The sequence below is a fragment of the Tachypleus tridentatus genome, chromosome 6 (genome assembly GCF_004210375.1).
Source record: "Tachypleus tridentatus isolate NWPU-2018 chromosome 6, ASM421037v1, whole genome shotgun sequence".
NCBI lineage: Eukaryota > Metazoa > Arthropoda > Merostomata > Xiphosura > Limulidae > Tachypleus > Tachypleus tridentatus.
Window position 1 is genome coordinate 97050004 of NC_134830.1, and position 26110 is coordinate 97076113.

Genomic DNA, 26110 nt, shown 5'->3' on the forward strand with positions numbered 1-26110 from the left:
TGAAAATATACAAGAATTTATGCATAAATTACATTTCTTTTTTAAAGTTTGGATATACAGAAAGTTCATTAATCGCAAAAGAATAAAAATATATTAACCAATAATAAAAGTTGCATTCTTGTAACAAGTACATAAACAAGGTACACCAAGTAGCTAAAACCAATTCAAATAGCAACATTACTTTCTAGGTAGCTTATCTGAAAAATAACTTGGTGATAATGTCAATAAAAGTACTTCATATAACTTATTTTTTACAAATATTCTGGCCAAAAAAATTGGAACCTAAATTGGCCTTACAGTTCACCAATACTGAATTCTTCAGTTTCCAATCTGAAATCTATATGAGGATTTGCCCTTTGTTTTAAGCCTATAGTTAAACAGCATTGTAATCCTGTGGTTTTAACATAAACCTATAATTCTGATAGTCCATTATCTGTCATTATTAACTACTTCACCTAAGCTGACATTTTCAAAATAAATTTTCTACTGTTATACAATATCTTTTTTTTTCTGTTGATTCATGCTCTTTGTTCCACGTTTTAATCCAAATTAGTTAGAGAAATGTTTCTGAAGAAATTTCCCTGTACCTCTAAGTTTACCAGTCAGTATACAATATTTAGGTTTCATATATATTAATGATGAACTTACTTTAAAAGCATTGTGTTTACATCATTAGAGAAAAACTTGCACTTTCCTTCCTCAGATGTGTACGCAGCCTATAGAGAAGAAAATTACAATGAATCTTATCACATACAGATATTAAAAAAAGAATAACAGATGTATGTTAAACTCTCCCAAACTGAGATTCTGTCAATTGCTATAAACAGGTATGTTAAAACTAATCAGTAGAAAACACATAGAAAGAAAATAAAAAAAAGAGAGCTTCTGTTTAAATTTTTTTCATATCAGAAATAAACTAATATTTTAGTAATAAACCAAATAAAATATTCTAAATCTTCAGGTGTATTACAAATGTAAATTTTAGACTTTCCTTTCTGAAAGAAAAGCACTTCTTTTTAGAGTAATCAGATTAATCTCTGATTACTAATTTCAGCAATATTGGTTCAAAAAGAAACCTGATATTTAGTTTACTACAAATGTTATAAATTATTCTTTTAATAAAAAACAAATGCAAGGTTTAATCTTTTCTTCCATGACAATAACAAACAAACAGTATTTTATTAGTTTTACACAACTTATTCATTACACCTTAAGAGCTCCAACTTTAGTTTTATTTAGGAAAAAAAAAGAAAAAAAAGTTACCTGTTTAATTTTGGTCAACAGATCATCCAGTTCAGCTGGCAAGTTTTCTGGAAGCTTTGGAGCTCCCATAGAATCAACAGCTTGTCGTACATCTTCACTGTCACTACTTGCTGTTGTGAGACCTATGTTTCCATTACTAATTATTTCCTCTCCAGCTGCTTTGATCACAGACTCAATTGCATCCTTTATTTTTGCATTATCTTTGGGCACACCTCCTTCTACATTATCAACAGAAGAGGGTGAGTAACTCAAGGATGTTCCATGTTCCCTGACAATCAGTTCTTGCTGCTGCTGAAGCTGTGCTTTGTGTTGTTGAAGTAAAGTGGCAACTGTTGGTTGAGTCTTCTTCTTTGGTCTTCCTAAGGCACTAAATCACAATGTACAAATAAAATACCAATTACAACAGATAAAAGAAAAACAAAAGATAATGTTCCTTTACACTTTCACTCAATTTTTCTCAAGAAATTTAAATTACATTTGATCCTAAACTAATGTTATATTGCCAGTTCATACACTTTACTTATAAAACTTCAGTGCAGTAGAATTGATGAGAAATGACATTTAGTATGAAAAATATACAAATAAATACTTATAAATTTAACTTGTTTATAGAAATCTTAGACTTACTATGAAGTTAGTTATAGCTAAGCAAGTTATATAAAACTGTCTCAAAAGGAAATTTTAATGGACAGTTGTTGCCTAAGTTATGAAATCTACATATGTAAACAAATTAGCAGCATTATCCCAAGTAATAGCATTTTCAAACTTCAATTCATGTACTCCTGTTTTCTTTTTAATTGATCCGGCATGGCCAAGCACGCTAAGGCGTGCAACTCGTAATCCGAGGTTCGCGGGTTCGTATCCCCGTTGCACCAAACATGCTCGCCCTTTCAGCCATGGGGGCGTTATAATGTGACGGTCAATCCCACTATTTGTTGGTAAAAGAGTAGCCCAAGAGTTGGCGGTGATGACTAGCTGCCTTTCCTCTAGTCTTACACTGCAAAATTAGGGACGGCTAGCACAGATAGCCCTTGAGCAGCTTTGTGCGAAATTCAAAAACAAACAAATTATTTTTAATATAAAAATTATTTTTTTATGTGTTTATTATTCCTCAATACTTTTCACATATATAATATTTCTCAACAAGTTAAATACCAGTATTCTTAATGTTACTGTTAATTTTAACTAAACATATTATTTTAAAACAATATATAAAAGTATTTGTATACATAATTATGCATAACCATTAGCTATTTAGTACACTTCCATATCACTTTGTGCTTCAACTAAAACAGATGAACAAAACATACATGTTTATGCATAAACACATCAAATTGAACACAAAGAAAAATACATCTACAAATAGGTTTACTGAACCATAAAAAAAGAAGTTTGTCTGCTTTCAGTGTAATAATAAATTATATTTTGTTTGTTCTTAGAATTATTAGTTATTTTACCTATGCAAATTAAATGCAACTTACAGAGGTAAAGGGTACAAAATATTTTTTTTGTCTAAAACTGCAAGATTTTTCAACTGTAGAAATTTTAGCAAATAATACACAGTAAACATGTGGACAATAAAAGAAAGAAGAAACATTTTTTCTTCACTAGGAATGCTTATATGACAATTGCAATTTCTCTTAGAATTAATTTTATTTAGCTTTACAGCTGATTTTCATAAGAATAAACAAAAAGGCAGATTATGCCTCTCATTTAAATTATAAAATTGAAATGGTTAAAAGAATAAAATATTTTTCAAGAAGGAAAGACTCTTATATCAGAATTTTAAAGTACTATTCACGTACAATATATTTTAATCTGGGAGTTTTAGGTGGTTGTTTGCAGAAATAATTTATAAAAAATTAAGCTACTTGTATAAAGAGGGAAAATAAACCATATTTATATTTTTACCTAAGAGACTTGTCAAGTGGCTTTCTTCCTCTTTTCTTGGGTACATGGTCTCCATCTTTAATTCTACGCCTTCTTTTTCCTTCTCTTTCCAGCAATTCTTTGTACTTATGCTTCTAAAATAAAAGAACTTGAACTGCAATAAAACCAATTTATTACATGTATTCATCACCACCACCAACAAAAAATACTATAACATTACTTCACGTGTCTTCTAAATCATTCAAGTGTATAAGCAACAAGAAAAGACTAAAACCAAAACATTAACTTAAACATCATCATAAGCATTGCTCCAAATAATTTTTTTCTTCCAGAATCCTGTCAATGAGAGTAATTTTAAGTATTTACAGTACAGCAGCAAAATTTTGTGATAAAAAGTAATTTAACTTTTACTGAATTATTTTATTATTCCAAAAGATGAAATTTGGTGGAGGATTAACAAAGTAAATGAAATCATCAGCTGTAGTCATAATAAACACAAATAATGATACTACAACATTCTTTATTTTTTTACACAAAATTGGATAATTCACAAGTGTGCTTACAGAAACTCCTGGTGGTTAGAGAGTATTTATTTTTAAAGATCTACTGTATAAACTCCACAGATCTTGCAAAAAACTGTAAAAAGCTACAAGAATATACCCATTAACCCTCTTGCCACAGGTACCCTTTACTGCACATGGTACAAGGTTTTAATGACTTACATTGAAAATTTTATTATTATTAAAGTACTTTTTGTCTCTGTCATACCAATTGCTAGAGCATAATATTTTTGCTAATAATCAATATTTTAATAGTGTACAAGTTTAAAGTTCTTGATTTTAAAAGGCCATATCAAAAGAAAATCCTCACTTGACACTATTTCTAGGTATTTTCCCAACTCTATTTCACCCTCCTCCAAGAAACTACAAAAGTAATGAATCACTATAAAATCATTACTTCTCAGATAAACCACAACTTTTATAGCCTTCAAAATTTTGTTTGGTTACAGAGCTGTCTAATAGAAAATCAGACCCTTCCTGCCACATCCACTCTAAGAAAATGTTAATAGTTCTCTCTTACATTTAATTACATTACCTACAACCAGGAGTAAGTCAAAGTTTTCCTCTATCAAATGATGTGTGGTATTACATTATGTTCTAAATAGATAAGCCTCAATTTCAACTTTGTTTCCCATGCAAATCACAACAGTTAGCTTGAAGTTCTTATGGCACATTTTACACAGTTAAAAATACTGAAAAATTATGATTGTTAGAGGAAATTGTCTCTTTCTGCATGTTATTAGTTTATGTTTTTTGGTGCATTATTTAAACAAAAGAAAATTGTTTATGCACTACCTTCCATTAGTATAAAAAAGTAGGGTTAAGTGTCATTAACGATCAACAACAAGAAAAATAATACATGGGTAAGCATTTTTTTTCAAGTTTATTCTTTATTTATTAATATAGAAGTAAATAACATGAAAAAACAGATTTTTTAGGTTAGTTAAGGTTAGATTAGAAAAAATAAATAATAACATAAGGATATTTTACAAGATAAACCCACGAGCAGCTCATGGGTGATGTAAATTCGATAGTGTAACATGAGCTGTACATTCCCCAAGTAATTTACAACTTATAATGGCATAAATAGTAGTAGTTAGACATGGTTCAAACAGCAATAAAACAATAACATTTAATTATAAATAGATGTATAATATTATCAGTGTAAAGCTATTGAGGATAAATGAATGTAGTTTCACACTATATATGAAGTCATTCTGGAAAGAAAAGGATGATAATTTATATTTATTTTGATTTTTTTTTGAGCGATCACAAGGTCAGTCAAATTGAACATTATATACAGTTATAGAGAAGATAACAGATAAAATATCAAGTTTTACTGAAAACAAATACCTGAAATATTTGAAGAAGCTTTAGATATTACATAAATGAAAATAAGACTTTTGATATGAAATAAACTATTTTTAACTTCAACTTAAAAATCACTTTGCACATGGACTGTTCAAAACAAATACTTGACGTAATAAAAGATAAATCTTTTTTAGCCTATTAAAAACATTTCACTAAAAATACAGTTTTTTTTTGTATGTGACAGGCTATATATATAAAACGTTTACTATAAGACTGGCAAATCTTCTGAAGACATGCACACTATATCAAATGTATGAAATCCATATAAACTTTATACAAGTACAAAAAAGTCATGTGTTTGGTCATACTGACCAAGCCCACATAAAGATAGTTAATTATTGTTCTGTTATTAAAATGACAGGAGCCATACTCCTTTTTCCATAGATTAAAACAACTTCTCAAAACATTTTTAAGGCTACAAATGACTGATTTCTGGTCAATACTTATGCTAGTATGCCCCTTATCAGGGGCACTGATAACTATGAAAACAAATGAGTATGTCTTCTACACCATTATTTCTCAACCACTTATCTACAGGCACAAAGATCTACTGTCACAACTACCTTACCAGACCATAAGATTTCACAAAACACATACACACACAAAATAACAAAACAGTTATACATAAATCACAGTTTTTCTTTGTACTTGCATTTCAATGGTCTGTAACAGTTTAAGGAGCAGCAAGCTATTCTCTGATATTGAAAATGTTGAGAAATTTGTTGTACACCATTAAACATTTATGTACCAATAACGACAAAAAATACTATTACTTTGTGTGTCTTCTACATTACATATGTATCAGCAACAGAAAAACAATATACCTTCTAAAAATCATATATGCATTACTAACTGAAGTACAAAACCAATACATCTTATATGTACAAAATAATAACTCAGCAAAAAATTAACTTTTAAACTAATACGTAAGTGTTCTACATCATAACGTATACAAGAACATAAACAGAACAAACAGAAATATTTTATACAACAATGTATGTGTATCAGCATCAGAAAAAGTATGAAGTTAACCTTCTTGCAATGGGTCAGGGTTCAAGGGCCATGTCATCATGTTTCTTGACTTGCATTCAAATTTTTATTGAACTGCTATAATATGGTTTTATGCCAATAATTCTAGAACCAAATTGTAGATTATAATTCAAATTTCAATATTATATACCTGTTAATAAATATTAAAAGAACACATTTAAATATAGATTTTAATGAGTCATGTGATATGTTGACTACAGCACTATTTGAAATTAGATGTTTGTGATGTCAAAATACAAAGTCTATAGTTTCATAGAAATGAGTAACTGAAATTACTAATGTTCTGAAGCTGCAATATAAAATGAAACCATTATATCTTTTCAATTTGCTGAAATATGACTTATGTACTGAATCATGCATGGTGCCCCCATCCAACTTTTTCAATTTTTTTGAAACAGTCCCTCATATACCCTTACTTCAATACTTGACACATGAATAACCAATTAATAGATTAGTGTTCCCAAGGTAGTTTTTCTCAACATTTCAATCTTTGAAAATGCTAAAATGTTCTTTTGAACCATGATTTCAATGAGGTAAGTATTGTCTTTAGTCTGCTTGATGTTTCAACTTTTTTAAAATCTGAATAAATTATAGTGGAATTCTATAGCATCAGTGTGGTTATTTATAATTTTTTGGTTATTCAAGTGTACATACATAAAACTTTTTTTTTGATATCCTCAATGAGGAAAATTTTACAAGGCTTAGCAACCTATGTCCAGCAGCAACTGCATACAAAAATCATAGTGAGGAGAGGTAATTGTTTACTTTACTTCTCAATTTTTTTGAAAAATAAGTTTAATAATTTATTTTGAAATAGTAATAATATATATACATATATATAATGTATAATAATTGAAATGTGACTGTATATAACAAAATACTAGTTCATTGAAACACAGACAAAACATATGTACAACATGTCTTTCTTACTATCATTCAAATATAAACTAAATACTACAAATTAGTACTTTCAATGTTTAAATTCTTTGGTTGGTAATGTGTTCCAAACCTACCAAGGATCAAAATTTGCCCTTATTTTAGTCCTAATTATTATACACTGATACAAAGACCTACAAAACAAATGTCAAATAATTACTAGTTAATGACAGATTACTCAGCAGTTAATATAAAAGTCTCTAAACAACCTTGATGCCCTTCACTGTTATCTTCTTTAGATACAGGGAAATAATGAAAAACAAGAGAATGACAACTCATAACTAAACAACATTAAGTTACAGATGAACAATATTAAAAGCTGTGACAAATGAAACTATTTTTGGTTAGTGAGTGTCATGAGTCAACATTAAGTCTACAGATATTTTGAACAATTCACTTTTAAATAGTACAGACAGTACCCACTGCCAGTAAAAATAGTATAATGACAGGATTTCAACAATTTGCTTAACAATTTGTCAACTTCAGCAATAATTAAAAAAAAAACTAATAGCAATAACTTTCTAACATAACTTAGGTGTTAAAAATTTGACTATCCTGAGAAGCTATGAGACAACTCAAACATTTGTTTCAAAGAGCTAACACAAACTGGAGTTGAAATCTGAATAAAGTACTCTTCTAACTTAAATTAACTATACTGGACTAATTATAAATAGTAAGTAATTTTAATATGAAAATTAGTTACACTAGCTAGCCTAAAAGCAATCATAATTTGCTAGCTCTAGTATTATATAAAATAATACCAAGAACCTCAATATTAAAATCATTAGAATTTGAATATATTCAACTAACTCTTCGTTTTGGCTTGTGTCCTTCAGGAATCTCTTCTGTGTCAGAAACTGTTCGAAACTCTAGACCTCCAGAGTTGATGTAAAACCCTCCGTATTGTGTAGTTAATGTTGAAGGAACTAATTCATCATACTAATATAAAAAAATTAGAAAAGGTAGTGAAGAATCTGAATTGATTACATCATGAAATTATAAAGGTACCGAACAATACAAACCATAAGTTGTAACTGAAGTCAAACCCCAAAAGATCATGTCAAATTTTCTGTGACTCTTTTATGTCAAAATATCAAGTTCAAAAACCTTGAATATTGACTTTTCTTTCACAATTTACTATTATGCTTAAATTTTTCACCTTTATGAATAAAAAAGGATTAATTTTTAAATGCTGTTATTTAGCCTTATATATTCTATTTCTCTCACAAAACTTGTATTTAGCTGACTAAAAAAAGTAAGTAAAATATTTCATTTATCATTTACAAAATACATACATGTCACATAACTACTGTAAGCTTCACTCCTTAATTGTATGTAATTCATACTAAAAACCTTTTTCTGCAGTTTTTAACTGTAACATGCTAAATATAAGCTTTGCTCTCTTATTGTATAATTCATATGAAAAAAACTTTTTCTGCAGTTTTTAACTGGAACATGCTAAATATGGTTGAGCTTGAATACTAGTTTAACCCTAATTATTACTTTATTGTCTAAGGATTTAAACAAAATTTCAAATAATAACATTGTCTGTCCTCAATCACAGTAGCACACAGTCTCCATAATTAACAATATCTTTATCTCAAGAGTATATCGTACATAGTCTCACACCCATAAGTTCTAAAACAATAAAAGCTATAAATCCAGTTCTGTCAAGCTGCACATGTTCACCTTTTCCTTCAGTCATCCTTCTTTCCTCTCCCTAACATTTTATTTGTTGTTTGACAAACAGTGAATTTTCCTAATATATTACTCACATAACTGATGAATTAAATTAAAGACTATTAGGTAAAGTACCCAATTATTCACTGACACAAGTTCATCTGACTCTACAAATATTTGTGGTTCACAAATAATTTCATATCCTTGGAAATTCATACATGCACCATATGTTATTGTCAACGAATCACTCTACATTTCAATATTTTTATAATTTGATTTTTTCAAAAACTTGTGGTTATCTCCGAATTACAAATATTATAAATTGCTATCCAAATTTTCTTTATAAAGGTTTTCTTAACTAACACTGGTGATATTCTAAATAACTATAAATTAATATATCTTGGAGATATTACCTATAAATTGCCCCTGCCCAAGCTATACTACATATCACAACATTTGTGTGCTACAGGCAATGCATGGTGATGTACACATTGTTTTGGGACAAATTTCTGATATAATTATCAAGACAGCAACAAAAATATATGGAAACAGATGAGAATATTAAATGTCTAGATTAAATAAGTAAATGACAGTAACCAAGAAACACATAGAAACTTTATAATGCAAGGAGACATACAACAAGTAGAAAATTTATGGAATAAACATCTCACTGCAATTTATAACTCAACACACAGAGGAGGTACAATTTCAACAAACTTTAAAATGTCTGATTTTCTGTTGATCCCTAAAAAATGTAAGGTTGTAAATGTGATTAATACAGAACTACACACCTGGTAAATCACATCTTAAAAATAATTTTCAATAAAATTAAACATGACCAAAATAGTTTAAGAAGAGGTTGGGGTTATGTGAAAAAGCACATACAGTGTTAGGATGAATAATGAAAGAGCCACAGACATCCAAATAACTCTTTATACTTGTTTCTAAGACATAGAATACACTTTTGAAAGAGTTTACCATGAGAAGTTAATGGATATCCTGTAACTAATCATGAAGAATTCATAGTGGAGACAGAAAGCAGCAGTTGACAGAAATATAGGCAACTGGTTTGCAGTTAACAGAAGCAACATTATATAATTTGTATACAACCTGGCTGATAAAAAATGTAATTACCAACAAAGAATGGATCAATGTTAACGAAGAGAAAGTCTATAATAATACATATACTGTCTTTAAAAAGAGAGAGAAAGAAAGAAAGAAGAGAGAGAGAGATATGCAATGGTTATTTGTCAGTCTTATTGATAAAGTAGAAAGCTTCAGAATGAATGTAATCAGAACTAAGATAATGGTAAGTTTCAAGAACATACAACAAAGCAAAAGATAAAGAAACTTATATGCAAAAACGGCTCATTTTGGTTGAGAAAATATTTTACATTGAAGGTCGAAACGTTGTTCGCTCTTCTATGTAAAATATTTTCTCAACCCAAACGAGCCGTTTTTGCATATAAATTTCTCAACAAGTGGGTTTCTCGACAAAAGATAAAGAGCTGGAACAAGTAGAATAGTTTATTTATTTAAGACAAAATATCAGTAGTGACGATAAGTGTGAAAGAGATCAAGCAAAGGACAGGAATGGCAAAAACAGCATTTTCACTCTCAAATAAGACTAAAATTAAAGAGATTATTAAAATTTTACATATAGTTACATGTGACAGACAGAAATATCTGGAAATGTGAAGATTAGTAACATAGACAGAAAAATTAATGAGAAAGTATTGGGACATTTAAACACAAAGCAACTGCTGGATATATGTAAGAAATGGATGATGTGCTATTTAGGACATCATTAGATTACAATGAAGATAGGAAGATTCTTATGAGTAAAATCAATAGAAAAAGAAGTGAGAGGTTAGCAGACTCACTTGGCTCAATAACAATATAAAATGGATTAGAAATGAAAAGCTAGAATTAGGAAGGTATATGACAACATCAAGAAATAGAGAACAATGGAGAAACATACACATCAAACTTCAAAATAGGGGAAGATAAGATAAAAAGCATAAAATCAGCTTTATAAAGGACTAAACTGATAAGTTTCGAGATCCAGACACATTGAACTTATGTTACTTTTTTAGCCATAGTAACGGTTTGGTGTTAACACAATGTTTCTTGTTAACATGATCACTAAACAAGTATATATTTGAAGAACTAAATACTCTGACCTTCAAACTGGATTCAAGGCCTCTTTGAACATGATTTTCATGTTAATATTATTGTGTGGTTGCATCCAGGAAATAATTATGAAATAATTTAATACTTTATGAATTACTTCAAACTTAATAGCTTAATGTGAAAAAAATGCAAGCTAAAACACATAATGAATTTCAATGTGAATATGAATATTTAACAAATTTCATACTCTAAACAAACACCTTAAAAGATAACATGAAACCAAGTAAACAAGACAGTTACAATACTGTCATTGAAATATCATCTTCCTAAAACTACACTGTTTCAGTAACTTTCACAATATGTGTTGATACTTGTTTATCTAAATAATTACTTACAGCTTCTTCATTATCAATAAATGGATCAGTCTCATCATATCCCATTCCTCTGTCAATATAATCTTCCCACTGGTCAATTTTTTTATTTCTGATAGTTCTTGGGCCCTTTTTAATATTTAAAAGTTTTCATTACATTCAACATAATAGCTCACTATTTTAATTTTCAAATTGAAATTGTTTTACATTTGAATATTCCACTACAAAATTTACACATTTTAATTGAAACAGTTTCATATCAAAAGAAAATATCATATATGGTTTCCAATGCCAAGTACGTGGCTGTTTTTCAAAGCAAATGGTTCAGAAAAACAGATTTAACATTTACAGTTACTTTTTATTTCCTTTCATACAAATATCAACCCTTTAAATTAAAATAATTTTAGATTTATTCAGTACTTCATTGCATTACCTAATTACTCTTACAGACTAATGGTCATGTTAATTATGTTCTTTTTAGGTTATGAATAATTAGTAACAGTACAAAAAGAATTGATAGTATTTTACAAACATTACAGACTAATACATGTTAAGGGCCAATACAGTACTGAAACACTTCCTGAAAAAACTGTCTGTTGCTAAATCCAAGTCCAAATTATTTTAAACTGAATGAAAACACATTGGTATAAACAGGTAGATGGGTGTTTACTCTGTAAAGAGGTTGTTTTCTTGTTTTTTTTTTAATAAGAGCATAATACACCTGAAGGTTTTAAAAAACCTTCCAAAACTACCAGAAAAGCAATAAGAACCTTTATTCACTGAAAATATCCAAAAAAGATAAAAAAAACAATAACAACTTGCTAAAGGTGTGTTTGCATGTGGGATCCAACAGACATATTTAGTTATAATGATACCAAGGTGAATAAGCAGCTATAGTGCTTTAATTAGGATACTTAAATATGAACTGACAAAAACTGTATAAATTAGATGGCAGATCTATTAAAAAGAAATAGGTAAATAAAGCCTCTTCTCAACAGAAAACAACCTTAAAGTAAAAAATAATCTGATAAAAGATGAGAAACTTAAAACGATGATGAATAGAATTTTAAAGCAAAATTAAATTGATTCCTTAAAGATAAATCAACAAAGACAAATAAAATACAACTGATAACAAAAAAAGATTTACTGATTCTGTAAGACACTTTGGATATCAGATCAAGCAAAATGTTTTGCATAAAAAATTCTGATAAATCTTTGGAGAGAATGTTTGTGGATTCAGCACCATACAAAACTATTGCAAGGAGGATCCGATAAAGAAATATAGAATCTGATTTTTAGACAAAACCAACCAAATTCACTGTTGACATTGAGTAAAGGAGTCTAGCTGTCAAGAAAGCAAAAGGCAATATTCCACTAAAACGTGTGATACTTTGTGTGACAAGCGAGCTTAAATTTGTTAAAGCTCATTTGAAAATGTAGTATGATACACTAATACACTGTGGTCTTATGCTCATCCCATATGTCATCTGTTTTTTGGAAGACGGACAACATTGTTTAAAGATATTATGCCAATGCCATCACAAGTTTCATGTGAGTTTGACTGGTGGCGTAAAGCATTCTTTCTACAACCTCTTTCAAGAGCATATACAAGATGACTGAAACCAAAGAGTTTAAACCGGTCTATCCAAAGCACCTTGTGTTACTGTTTGAAAGTGGGTGAAGTGAAAAACTAATAAATTTCCTAATTTGGTGATTTTTCCAACCTTTTAAAAAACAATAATTTTCTTTCATAAGAACAAGAACTCAAAACTATAAGAATAATGTGGGTGCTCTAATATAAATCTGTACTCTATTATAGGTGCACCACTATAACAGATTATTATATAAAACGTCTTTAAGAATACACTTATAAAAAAAATTTAATTTTAGAATGTCAAACAACATGATGTCAATTTAACCGTTTAGTTGCATCTGTTACTTTGATCAAGTTTGAAATGTACATGCTTCCATACAAATCAGAAACTCCCAAATATCTGTAACCGTAATCTTAAGAGCTAAACTATTCAGTTTTTGTATGAAAACAGCACACCTCACATAATACCACTTAAAACAAATTTTGCCTTTGGTAGATCAAAGAAGCACTACAGAAAATCCAGTAGAAATTACATTAACTTAATGTTTATTGAGCAAACAACAAATGCTTCTTAAATGTGAGGCCAACTCATGATGATTATTTGAACTTAGAATTGAAGGTTTCAATTTTACTTTGTCACATTAATGTGAAAAATGTCCAATGATGCCATTTATGCTTGCTAATTTCATCAACAGAAGGTCCTGCTTATGATTCATAACATCTGGATGGAAGAAAACTTGTAAAAATCCAGTATCCACCTAGCAAAAGTTTGACTTGAAATGATAACTACACATTACACATACAGCTAAAAAAACTATGGCTTACTTAAGGTTCATATCAATGAGTTTGTAAGTGAATGTCTTAATCATCTTAATTCTAAGTAAGCTTAAGAATAATTACAATTATTACAGGATTTTAAACACTGAAAAAAAGTAAATGTCAACAAATTAATTTATTGGACTGAGAAACATTCCACAAACAAGTTATGAATTTCTCTTTCTCTCTCTCGATTTTTGTTTTTGTCTAAGTTTGAGTCATCTGCCAATCCCAAAAGAATCCACCTGAATACCTAGAATATAATGACAGATATGCTATAGAAATATTAGTGAGCAGTCATTTAGATAATTTCAAGTTTACTTTGAACTGGACTTCCTAGCTTAGCTCATGACATTAAAAATATTTCATAAACCTAAATTATTTAAGTACTTACATATTTTTCTTCAAACTTTTTGGCAATTTTTCTAAGCTTATCTTCATCATCATCATCAAATGGATCATCATCTGTTGTTTTCTTTTTAATGTCCTGATCACCCTAGAATGAAAATATAACAGTAAAGCTTTAGCATTAGATATGTATAGGTATTATTTGTAGTAAAATTAACTAAGAAATTATATGATACAGCTGGGTGATATGTGGAAATTAGGAACTGATTAGTTGTTGGGGTACAAAATTAATTACACTCAAACAGATGATGCAAATAGAATGACACAAAAGTGTGAAGAGTGGTCCATGTGCTGGCCTGGATAATTTCCCCCAACGGATAGGGCAATGAACCACAGAACAACTGACAAGATTCAGGAGAAAGGAAGCAAAAGTCACAGAAGGGTGCTGTGTACAACATAACCCCATAAAGCATGGACTGGACACAGGAAACAATCCAGAATAGAGTGGGAGTAAATATGGGATATGAAAGGAAGAGAAACTGGGGTGAGGGCAAAATCACCTTCATAGGCAGTTGATGTTTTGAGAAGGAAGGAGCTGCTGGTATATAAAAAGACAGGTTTTCTGGTACAAAATGATGGTGAATGAACTAAAAAGAGAATGAAATACATTTCAAGGGAAGATATAACATGAGGCTAGTGGTTCAGAACAGAGAAAGGGAAAGGCCACAGAGTTAACATTCAGATTAAGCCTTAGCAATTGAGTGGTTTGAAGAGGATGATGGAGATGCACTGACCAAAATAAAAGGATAATAACTGGAGAGGAGACCCATGGCAAAGATGAAAGGTACAACACAGGCCCATAATGACTGAAATGGATAGATAGTACCCTTTGAACTAAAACTTCCATGGCTCATAGTCAAAGAGAAGAAAACTGAGCTCAACCAACATGAGATGAAATACCCCCCAGAAGAACAAGATATTGGGTGGTGTGGATAATAGACTTCTTTACTATGATAATTCAACCTACCCTACTTAAACAGCCTATCTGATGAGAAGTTGGGTGGGTGTGGAAGACTCTGCAAAGGATGGAGCCAGAAGTTAGTTGCCCATATAAAATTGGAAATTAAGCCCACAAAAATGTAATAGAGTGAGACAGATGACCAGACTATATGAAAGAAAGCATAGAGTGCAGAGGCTATCCTGAAAGGTAAGATTCCATGGTGAATCAAGGAACATCAAGAAAGCAGTGTACTAAACACCATATGTAATTTATCTACAAAACATTTGGTATGGACCTTAATATTAAACAAATGGGGGAAAGGGAAATCAAAATCACTTCAGTCACCATCAAAAGGCTGAGAACACATCTGCACAGCAAAGAAGAGCTGTTCAATGTGCATTGTCCTGAGTTAAGTCTTAAGGTAATGGCAAAACAGCTTGTAGATTGAAAGATCTCTCAGCTAGCATGAAAGAAGCCATCTCCTGACAAATTACGACTGACACTTCCTCCACCAATAAGAGTACGACTTCAGCCACTGTAACTGCAATATTAAATTATGAATTCATAAATAATGACTGACTACTGGTAACTGAGTGAGAAATATAATTCAAAGTCAAATAAAGAAATCTGACACTTCCTCCACCAATAAGAGTACGACTTCAGCCACTGTAACTGCAATATTAAATTATGAATTCATAAATAATGACTGACTACTGGTAACTGAGTGAGAAATATAATTCAAAGTCAAATAAAGAAATCCAACATGACAGTGGATTATAAACAATACTCTGAAATGCACAAAAGTAAATGTATAAATAAACTAATGAAAAAACGTATATTTGAAATCAATCACTAGGTCTTAACACTGTCAGGCAAAATAAAAAATGAAAATTGGGTTTAAGTGCATACAGAGAGTCAGCTGTGATAGGAAGGTTTATTGCACTCCTTCTGGTTGAGGACTACTGCATGCTAATTTGCATGCTTATACACAGCTGAACCACATATGGAATTAGGTGCGAGTTTCAAAGCTGGTGGCAAGAGTAATTTGCACACTAAAGGGCTGTAACTGTGAGTGAAGGTAAGTGATTATATCAAAAATCAGTATACCTGATAATACCACACAAAAAATAAAAATAAAGACCTTCTTCAGTCTTTGGAAAAGTGCTATGTATAAAAGTGCCATATATAAGCATATATTACTTTTGTTGTTGTTTTTTTTGGAGGGGTCTTCTTAGGCTTACTTTCTGTCTGTCTTTCTTATAAAGTTGCAGAATAGGTTTACTCACTTAACAACAATGATCAAAAGTAGTAAAAAGGCAAATAATGTAAAGTAATTAGAGTATAGTGAATACAGAGTGGGTTAAGCTATAGTTTACAAAAAAAAAAAGAAGAAAAAAAGCTCAAGTTTCTTTGAGGACGTTTTATAAAGAGCATGTTTGTTGGAATAAAACCTACAGTTTGATTAGTGACCACCCAGTATTCTGGAGGTGTATCTGTCAGATATGCAAGTGTTTTATTACAGCAAAGCCACATTGGGCTATCTGCTGAGTCTACCAAGGGGAATCAAACCCCTGATTCAGATATGTTTTTGTAGTAAGCCAAAACTGAATGAATAAACAAATTCACAGGTCCATAACAGATGAATGCAATCTCAAATGAAACATTTAAAGGGTATATCTTGATGGAAGTTTGGAGACCACCCACCCATGATGGCTTGCTCTAATTTTAAATAAAACAGATATATTTCAATCAACATTATAATGTACAGCTCACTGCATTAGCTCAGTGTCTAGATAATTTCATTGAAAGAAAATATGAACATGTTTAATGAGTAAGGGATATAACATTCATTGCTACAGAATCAGAATCTTGAATGTCCATTCTCTTAGAAAAGCTAGATTCCCAAATCCAATCCAGATGTGTAAATATGCAGGTTCTGCGGTTGTCACTATACATGCATAAGGAAAATAAGATCACTGAAATTATGATAAACATTATACATCCATTCATGGGAAATGCAACATTTCATGTCATATCCTTGGATGTGTCATAAACTTTCACAAATTTAACCAAAACAACCAACTTTACATTTTGACTGTTAAAAATGAACTTACATCATCAAATTATTAAGCCTTCAGACTATGGGCCAATTGATTTTGAGGAAGCTGCTAAATTATAAGCAAAAGAGACAGTGTAGTGAATGATTTGTGGGATTACAAAGGAAACAAAAATCTTAAATGCAAAAGCTATGTTTATAAATAATAGAAAAATGAATGTTTCTTGCATGTTCAATGGAAGAATGTCTAAGATCATAGAAGCTAGTCTACTACAGACACAGTAACTATACAAATTAAATTTAAGGAATTTGCTGTTAATGAGGGCAAAGAAGGAAAATATCCTGAGGTTTATTTTGTTAAGTTTTCAGTTTGAAAATAGCAAACTGTCATAAAAATAAAGTTCATCAAAAATTATAATGTCTATCTACTATTAATATACGTCATGAAAAATGTATTAATGAAATATCCCAAATTTTGTTTGTATTTAAGGTTATATTTAACTTACAGTAATTAAAAAGGAAAAAAGAGAATTTTAGTAATCAGAGATACAAAAAATACAAACAGTAAAGTTTTATTACTTTCACATCCAATCCATTTCTTTTATAAGTAGGAAATAAAAAGGTTTATGAAGTAAATGTAGATACTTTTACCATAAAAACCACTAACTTCAATGCTGAAATCTTGATCTACTGAATGCCAGTTAGCAAGTAATTTTTGTATAAAAGTAACATAAAATAAAAAATATTCAGTTTCATTTGAAAGGTATTTGAGCTTGCAGCTTTAGTAAAGTATTTGTATAATTACAATGTAATTTTTATTGAAAGTTCAGATGATATAAAACCTACAAAGCTACTTTTTTGACAAAATATTTGTTGAGAAAGAATTTACCCTACATTTAGTCTAATGTCAGTTAGAATGATTTAAAAATTTTTATTATAAAATTAATGAAATGCAAATTATAATCAAAAAGTTAAAATTTAAGATGATAAGGTAATATAAACAAAGTTTTAATGCATGGGGTTGAAATTGGCAAGCATGGTAATTAAAGTCTTATACCCCTTGGTACTATGAAAAAGCTTTGTCAGACTGAAATTATGAAGTTTTCATAGTCTTCTGAAGTAAATGTGATAATAAAAGACTGGGTATTTTGTTTGTCAAAATTAATGTAAATGTTTTCAAATGAAGCCGTATCATGGAAATTAAAACTTTAGAAAGCAATAAAGATGCCCTATTTAATTGTCCAAAAGCCCTCGTGATCAGATCCTTACCGAAAAAAGTACAAAACAAAATTAAGTTCAATTTTAAAAGGAAACTTCTAACTTCTTCACAGAAAGCTAAAGAATTTCTTGAGAACATTGTTTCACTCACTTTGTCAAATATCCTGATATAGAATGTACAATCTTAAACTTTCTTTTAACCTACAGATGTAGAAATAATGAAATTACATTAAATTAACTCCAGGGGAAATCTAATAGGAATATTACATTCTGTCATGTAAAGTTGCATTTCTCATGAATTATTTTTTATTTAATCCATGCAACATGTTAACATTCTCTGGTAATAACTAAAGCAATACAAATGCACTATGCATTCCTGATTGAGAAAGCAAACTTAAAAATAACCACAAAAAACTCAAACAATGCTAAACTCCTTGAGAATTCAAGAATGTACCATTTCAGTCACTAACCTGAGGTATAGGTTAGATATTTTAGATGAGAGAACTAAAGTACTAACATTCATAACATCATTATTCTCGATGTTTATCTTAAAATTAATAAGAGCTTTGCTCCCAATTTCATAAACTCCACCTTCACTTACTGAATTAGAAATAAGAATTACTTGAAGACTAATCTAAAGATATACAAAAACTTTAACCCCTTAACTGGAGATATACCCAGTGGTTAAACTCTCACTCAATGGGGCATTATTTTAAAATGAATACTGCCAAACTCAAGACTTGGCATCAATTTCACAATCTAATAATAACAACTAATTGTAGCTAAAATTTCAGTTAAAATTGATGCATCTGTGAGCCTACGATGTATTTTTGATACCATTATTTCAGCATTAAAAAGACTGCTACATTACACCACCAGTACATAGCCATATAACCAAAACATCCAATAAATAGCACAAAACAGTTATATAAGAAATAATTGTTCAGATGAGATAAAATGGCCTTCCCATTTCAGAAATGGCTAAACGACATTAGGACAACTTAATTTGTCTTTCCCAGAAGAAAGGCAACATGCGAGTTAACTTCTCTCTTCCAGTTAAGGTATTAATGAAGTTTAGGAAAGCTATTGTTAAAGATGAGAAAAGCTATAAAAGCCTTTTAGCTCAAAGCAACATTTTCAACATCAAGAGCTTCTATGTTTATATTAAACACAAGAAAAAGTGCAATACTGATCTTAAACTGTTAACACTAGAGCATGCAGAAATTGAGCAAAAGCAATGATCACCCAAGACAGTGCACATGCCAATAAAGAAAGCTCAAAGACTGGGTGTGAAACAGAAACACAATCCATAATAAACAAACTGAAGACAACATCTGGACTGATGAGAAATATTAATATTAAGAAAGGCACTTGAAATGTTTACCTTGATCATCCATAGTCCAGGAGGAAAAAAAAAAAAAAGACTCCCTTGAGTATGATAAAGCGCTCCATGAGAAATAAGGGAAGAACCAAAAATTGGTTGAGGTATGTCAGATGGATCACAGAACATATAATCTAGAGTAAAATCCTGAGAAGAGTAGCTGACAGGCATGATAGTTCTCTATGATAGAAGAGTCCACACAACTTTGGATAGATTCTGACAGGTAGCTGGATCCCAAGTTAATGGGATGGAAATCAATACAGGAGACAAAGATGGAGGGAAATAGAAACAAATGAAAAATTCTTCTGACAAAATGTGGCTCACCCAAAAATCGATAGTGAATAACTGCTACAGGAGAATAAAACTGGTTAAATATGCCTCCACCAGACCAGAAATCACACAAAAGTCACTGGAATTGCTGGCAACAAATAACTTTACTTCAAAACACACAGCAAAATTTAAAACCCTGTGCAGTAGTTACTGGTAAAGAACAGGTGTTTGCAGGATGATAAACAGTTATGGGAGAGGTCAAGGTATGAGAATGAAAAAAAAACAAGTTACCAAAGACAGAGTCCTCATGCAATTCAAAAGACTATAAAAATCTCTAAAAACAAACTAAGGAGAAAAAGAGCCATCCAGACATCATGAATATAAGGGAAAGGTAGATGAACCTGCATGATCCCAAGAGCAACAAAACCAAGAGGAGGAAGGAGGGAAAGTTTATCCCCTGAAAAATTCTCAGTGGATTACCTCAGAAAGGAAGTGAATGTTACATGAGTACTGTTAGAGTGAGAAAAAGGTCAGAAAGTGGATTTGATTATTAGCATTGATGACTTTTAAGTGTTTCAGCTGTTTTTCTTTTTTAAAAGTTATTATCATTATATTTTTTGAACTAATCAATAGGTTCCTGAACAAACAAACATGGAGCCAACCTTTATTTTTCAAGAAACCAATTTCCCTCGTAACCCTTTCAAAATTTTGTGCTTATTAGTTTTCATACTATAACTTAAACTAGTGCATGTTCATGAAATTTAGCAGATTATCAGAAAACAGTTTTCATATCTAAGATATCAGATTTTTAATTGTCTTAAGGTTTGTTAAGCAATGTTTTTCTTGTGCCTTTTTTATTTTTGCATGTTGCCTATCCACCTTCCAAAGTAATTTTCATATTTCACATGTAAAATATTTATGTCTTGATAATTTTATCAAATATTTTTTACAAAAAACTTTATATTATTTTCACAACCAAATCTCTATATAATTTCGGTTGATTTAACTGATCTCATAACCACCACATGAAATTAGTAAATTAAATTTTTTTCATTCTAGAATGACTACAGATAACATGAAAATATAAAAGTTTAAAAAAATCTCATAACATTATACATTTATACAAATTTATTATTTTTATTACATTGACCTTTCAGCCATGCCTGGCTAACAATAAAAAATTACAATGATGAGGTGCACATGCACTCATGTCAAAGAATCCAATAATCTAAAACTGACCTTTAGTTTTTACAAGTGACCTCTATTGACTGTTTTAGTGGACTAGTATTTTGTAAAATACATTATAATTTCAATTATTATTAGTCATACACGTATACAGATTACTAGTATTTAAAAATCGTTTCTTAAACTTAATTTTCTTAAGACATATAACAATAAAGAAAAAAATCCAATTACCTCTTCTGGTTACAACCTTTGTACTCGCTGTTTGTTAAGCCTTAAGAAATTTCACATGTGGAGGATGTGAAACTAAACAATTTTTTTTAAGTTTTATATATACATTTGAAAACTCACAAATTATTTCATTAATGCCACAGAATTCCATTATAATTTGTCAAGTTTAGTAATTAAGCTGTATTTGTATCAAAAAACTATGAAATTTCGAGCAGATTAAAAACTCACCAGCATGAAGGTTTGTTTTGAAAGAAAGAGAGGATGCCGCTATATTTGAAAATGGCCAAGAAAATCATCAAGGGACACTCTGAGCTTCTGATTGCTTATTTGGATCAAATATTAAAGTCGTTGCATTTAAGACACCATTTCAATACATAGGAAAAAATGTTAGCTCAGCAAATAACAGAAAAGATAAAAAGGTTTTTATTTTAAATTCTAGCTGTTTTATACCAGTAATTTGAGTTCCTAATTCATACATCATAAACATCTAACTTAAACCAGTGCTACATTCAATATACCACATAGCATACAAAAATCAATGTTTAAGTTTTTTTTAAATATTTAATTAAGACATTAAATAATGTAAAATATAAAAATAGGAATTATAATCTACAGTTTGAAACTAAACATAATGACTTAAATTCATACAATGATAATTGATTAAATTATTGAATGCGAGTCAACAAATGCAATGACATGGCCTGTCGCTTGTGACAAATCTGGAAAGTGTTAAGTTCCTTGGAAGTATTGACTTTCACTACTATCATTAACTACTTACATACGAAAATCTCCCGGTTAAAAAATATAGCTGTCTTAACTATTATGTAACAGCACCCACTAGGAGAGCTGTTAAAATTTCTATAATAATAAATGATCTTAACCTATTCTTAAAAGATAACCTATTCATTAATGAAATCATCATTGAAGCCCTCTTCTGAACTCTTGCCAATAAGTTAATATTTTATATATGTAAAAATAGCTGGTCTGGGTTGAGAACATTTTTTTATGTAGAGGAGCGAACAACGTTTCGACCTTCTTCAGTCATCATCAGGTGAACCTTTGTGAGTTTTCTCATCATCACTGAAGTTAATATATTGTAACAAGACTAACACTCAACACATTATTCCAACTCAAACATAAAAAGTAATCTTTAAACAGATTATTTCCACTTTAGACTTGTAATTAAAATGTCTATAAATTAACCCTAAAATTCTATTAACATTGCTTTAATAGCTTGAGTGACTTATCTACAACTGTACCATGAATGCAAGGTTTCTGAATCACAATACTGAGTCCCCATTTATATTAAACACATGATTCAAGTCATGAGAAACTAAATTCATTCTATTGCATTTCCTATAATTAAAAATAATATACCAAATATTTCTCCAACTTACTAATTGATCCAAATTATACTGTAATATCTCAATATCCTCAATACAGTTAAAAATACTCAAGTTTACTGTCAGTGGCAAATTTCACTAACAAATTAAGATCCTACCAGTACTGTTAATGTAAATACGAGAAAGCAAAAGCCACAGCACTGACCCCCTGAGGCACTCCATTATTATCAAGGGCCTTGTCTAACTGGACTCTTATAGTTAAATAATTAACTCAATATAATTAATTATTTAGGAGCACTGATTACATCAATTAATGTCATGTAAAATAATTAACAGAAATAATGATTTAATCAATAAATGTTATAAACATAAACAAAAAAATCAAAATTAATATTTCCAATTATCTTTTCAGTAATCCAAATACTGAATTTCATGTTAATTAATCAATTATCTGAACATAATAAGTTAATAAGTATGACAATCACTTAAGTTCTACTAATCACTCAGCTTCACTAGACTACATTAATTACAAATTCTCGATTTCTCATGTCAAACCATCCTACATTCCCATTAATTAATCTTTATTTATTTATGCTGATTTGATTATTTTATTTTTTTTACCTATTTTGAGAGCAAAAAAAAAGAGCTTCTAAATATGTAGCATTTACTATAAAAATTATGGATAATATTTTTAGACTATCATGTTCTTATTTATGATATCATAAAGTCTTTTCATATTAGATAAAATATTTGTTAAAAATTTTCTACAAACTTCACTGGCTATAAAAAAAGGACATCCCTTTATGCACATAACTATTTCCTGAAATTATAATATACATCAAGTAATCACCCAGTGAGAAAAATTCCAAAACTTATTTATTATGGTGCTTGCTACCCTGCCAAGAATCCTTTTCAACTAAAACCAGCTAGAATCTGAATGCATTATGCAAATGTCAGATATTAATAAATAACTTGTTTAATCATGTCTAATCTCAAAATATTATTGTGACTGCAATGTTTTATTTCAAATTCTCTTGTCATCTTCCAAAATTACAATGTATTATACCAGGAATACCCTCACAACTCAACATTTTAAATTTTAAGAACATCATTTATAATTAATAAGATGAGGTTTTGAAGATAGAAATAAACACTACAACAATTAAATATCAGTGTCACAACTTCCATGAAAAGAACTGTTAAAATTTCTACAATAATAATAATTAAGATTTTATTTCTATATATAATATGAAGAAACAAAACATTAATTTTAAATACCTAAAAGGCCAAATGAAAATATTGATAAAATTATAAAATTCATAAACCCAAACACCTTTTTATGAATTCTAATTACAGGTTATGAGCCAAAGCCCAAGCTACACATATCTATTACAAATCAAGCAAATAGTTTTGTCTACATGAAATTTATAACCCAAACTTCAATGATAGTAAATCCTTGATCAGTATATTCTGTACAACATAGATGTTAAAATGTAAAATAAAATGTGAACTTCATCTAGCATAACAGTTAATACTAACATAGAAGTTAACACAAAATTTTAAAATATTTAATTTATATTTAAGTTCTAAATGCTTTATTATAAACCTAATATCACACTAAAAATGAGAAAAATAACCCCACACACATCTTCATTGTGAAAATTAAGTTCATTTATTAGAGCTGGTTAAATTAAAAAGAAATATAAAACTGTTCTCAAGTTATAAGTATACAGTCATAATAATTATAACAAACCTATTCTGAAAGTACAACAAACCACAAAAACTTGTATAAAACATATTTCACAAATACTGAAAAATGTTAAAATATAACAAAGTTAAAAAAAGAAAAAGAATACACATCTCAAATTAAGGAAAGCACAGTTTAACAGTTACACTGCTTTTGTGAAAGAAAGTCACAAGCTAGTTTGGTCAAAGTATTTTTTTTTACCTACACCTGGAAACGGTCATTTATAGAAAATACAGCCATCCATATGGAATAAACACGGTAAACATGACGATTCAGTGCACAAAGCTCCTGGAACGCTACTAAATACATGGTATTTAATTACCCTGGTAAATATGCACTTTCTCTCCCTGTTAATTATTATTCACGATTAGAAAGTTAAAAGAAATGTATGTATAAAATATTTACAGTCAACAGGCTGTAAACTACATTTGATTAAGATGTAAAAAATAAAAACAGCCAACGCTCACCCATTCAACTCATCCCACATACGCACACACAAAGGTGTATAATTTTGTTGTTGATCTTATGTTATTTCAACTGCCCCTCTCCATCAGTAAAACCCATGTCACTATCGCTTTCAAACAGACGTTTCCAAGTCTTAAAGGCACAAGATAATCTACAAACAATAACAACAACAAAAGTATGGATGTGTCTCGAACTCGATTTTTATCGATACCAACCACAGTCACGAACGTAATTTGTATGATAAATGCTGTCATGGCTAGCCTGCAACCGGAAAATCTATCACTTCCTTCCATTCTCCTTCACCACGAAGTCTTCTAATTATGATTTATCTGTACCAATGAAGGTGCTATATGAGAGCTTAATAGGTAAAGCATTCACCGTCGACAAGCTGTACCGTTCTAAAAGAATTCTGTAACTTTAAAAGTCTGAAGAAAACTTATTTTCCGTAATGACTAACCCTATACATTGAAGAGTTTAGTGAAAACTGCGCAAATCCAGTTTTTTTTTTTTGTACTTTAAATTGCTATTTTGCCGGTGGGCGACTTAATATCGAACTAAATCACTAATTACCTTGAATATATGAATTGAACTATACGTCGTTAAGTCGCTATACAAATCAATGTTACACACGTAGTATCAACTACGCACTATCTTTATTACAAATACTGACCTTTAAAGTTTAAGCGTAAGCGAGATAAAGGTTTTCAAAAATTTGTGGTAAAATCAATTGTGAATGAAAATTTTCATTATGATTATGTATATATTTGTAATCAAATAAAACAGTTTACAATGCGAGAAAAAGCAACGCATTCATATAATATAATCAAATATAACACTTTATAAATACAAAAATACACGCAATTATTTTAATCGTGTCTGGTAAGTTTCAAAAAATTGCATACAAGTGTGGGTAATTCTGGAATCAATAAAACATATATTAAAAGAGATAAATTTACGCTTATAACATTACTAGTATTTTATAACGTCAGTATAACATTATCCTTGTCACTGTTCAGCTGTAAAGACCGAATTGCGATTTCAGAATGTATACAAGTAAACGCATTCTGAAGTTACACTTTATCCATGTTTCAAGTAATAAATATGAAACGTTAACAAAATACTCCGATTACTAAAGGCACAGTATTTTTAATGCACATATTAATACATGATTTAAACACTAAAACAAGCGACCTACTTAAAATAAT

General features: G+C 29.9%; 1 protein-coding gene across 3 annotated transcripts in view; it reads right to left on the bottom strand.

Moving 5' to 3' along the window:
* Positions 1–26110, bottom strand: part of LOC143253121 (uncharacterized) — a 66954-nt gene that overhangs the window by 39663 nt on the left and 1181 nt on the right. For all 3 annotated transcript variants that reach the window (XM_076506428.1, XM_076506429.1, XM_076506430.1), the window contains exons 2-7: positions 14059–14160; positions 11279–11383; positions 7881–8009; positions 3175–3287; positions 1264–1630; positions 649–716 (exon numbers count right to left, since the gene is read on the bottom strand). In XM_076506428.1, the coding sequence (XP_076362543.1) occupies positions 649–716; positions 1264–1630; positions 3175–3287; positions 7881–8009; positions 11279–11383; positions 14059–14160 (884 nt within the window). The remainder of the gene's footprint in view (positions 1–648; positions 717–1263; positions 1631–3174; positions 3288–7880; positions 8010–11278; positions 11384–14058; positions 14161–26110) is intronic.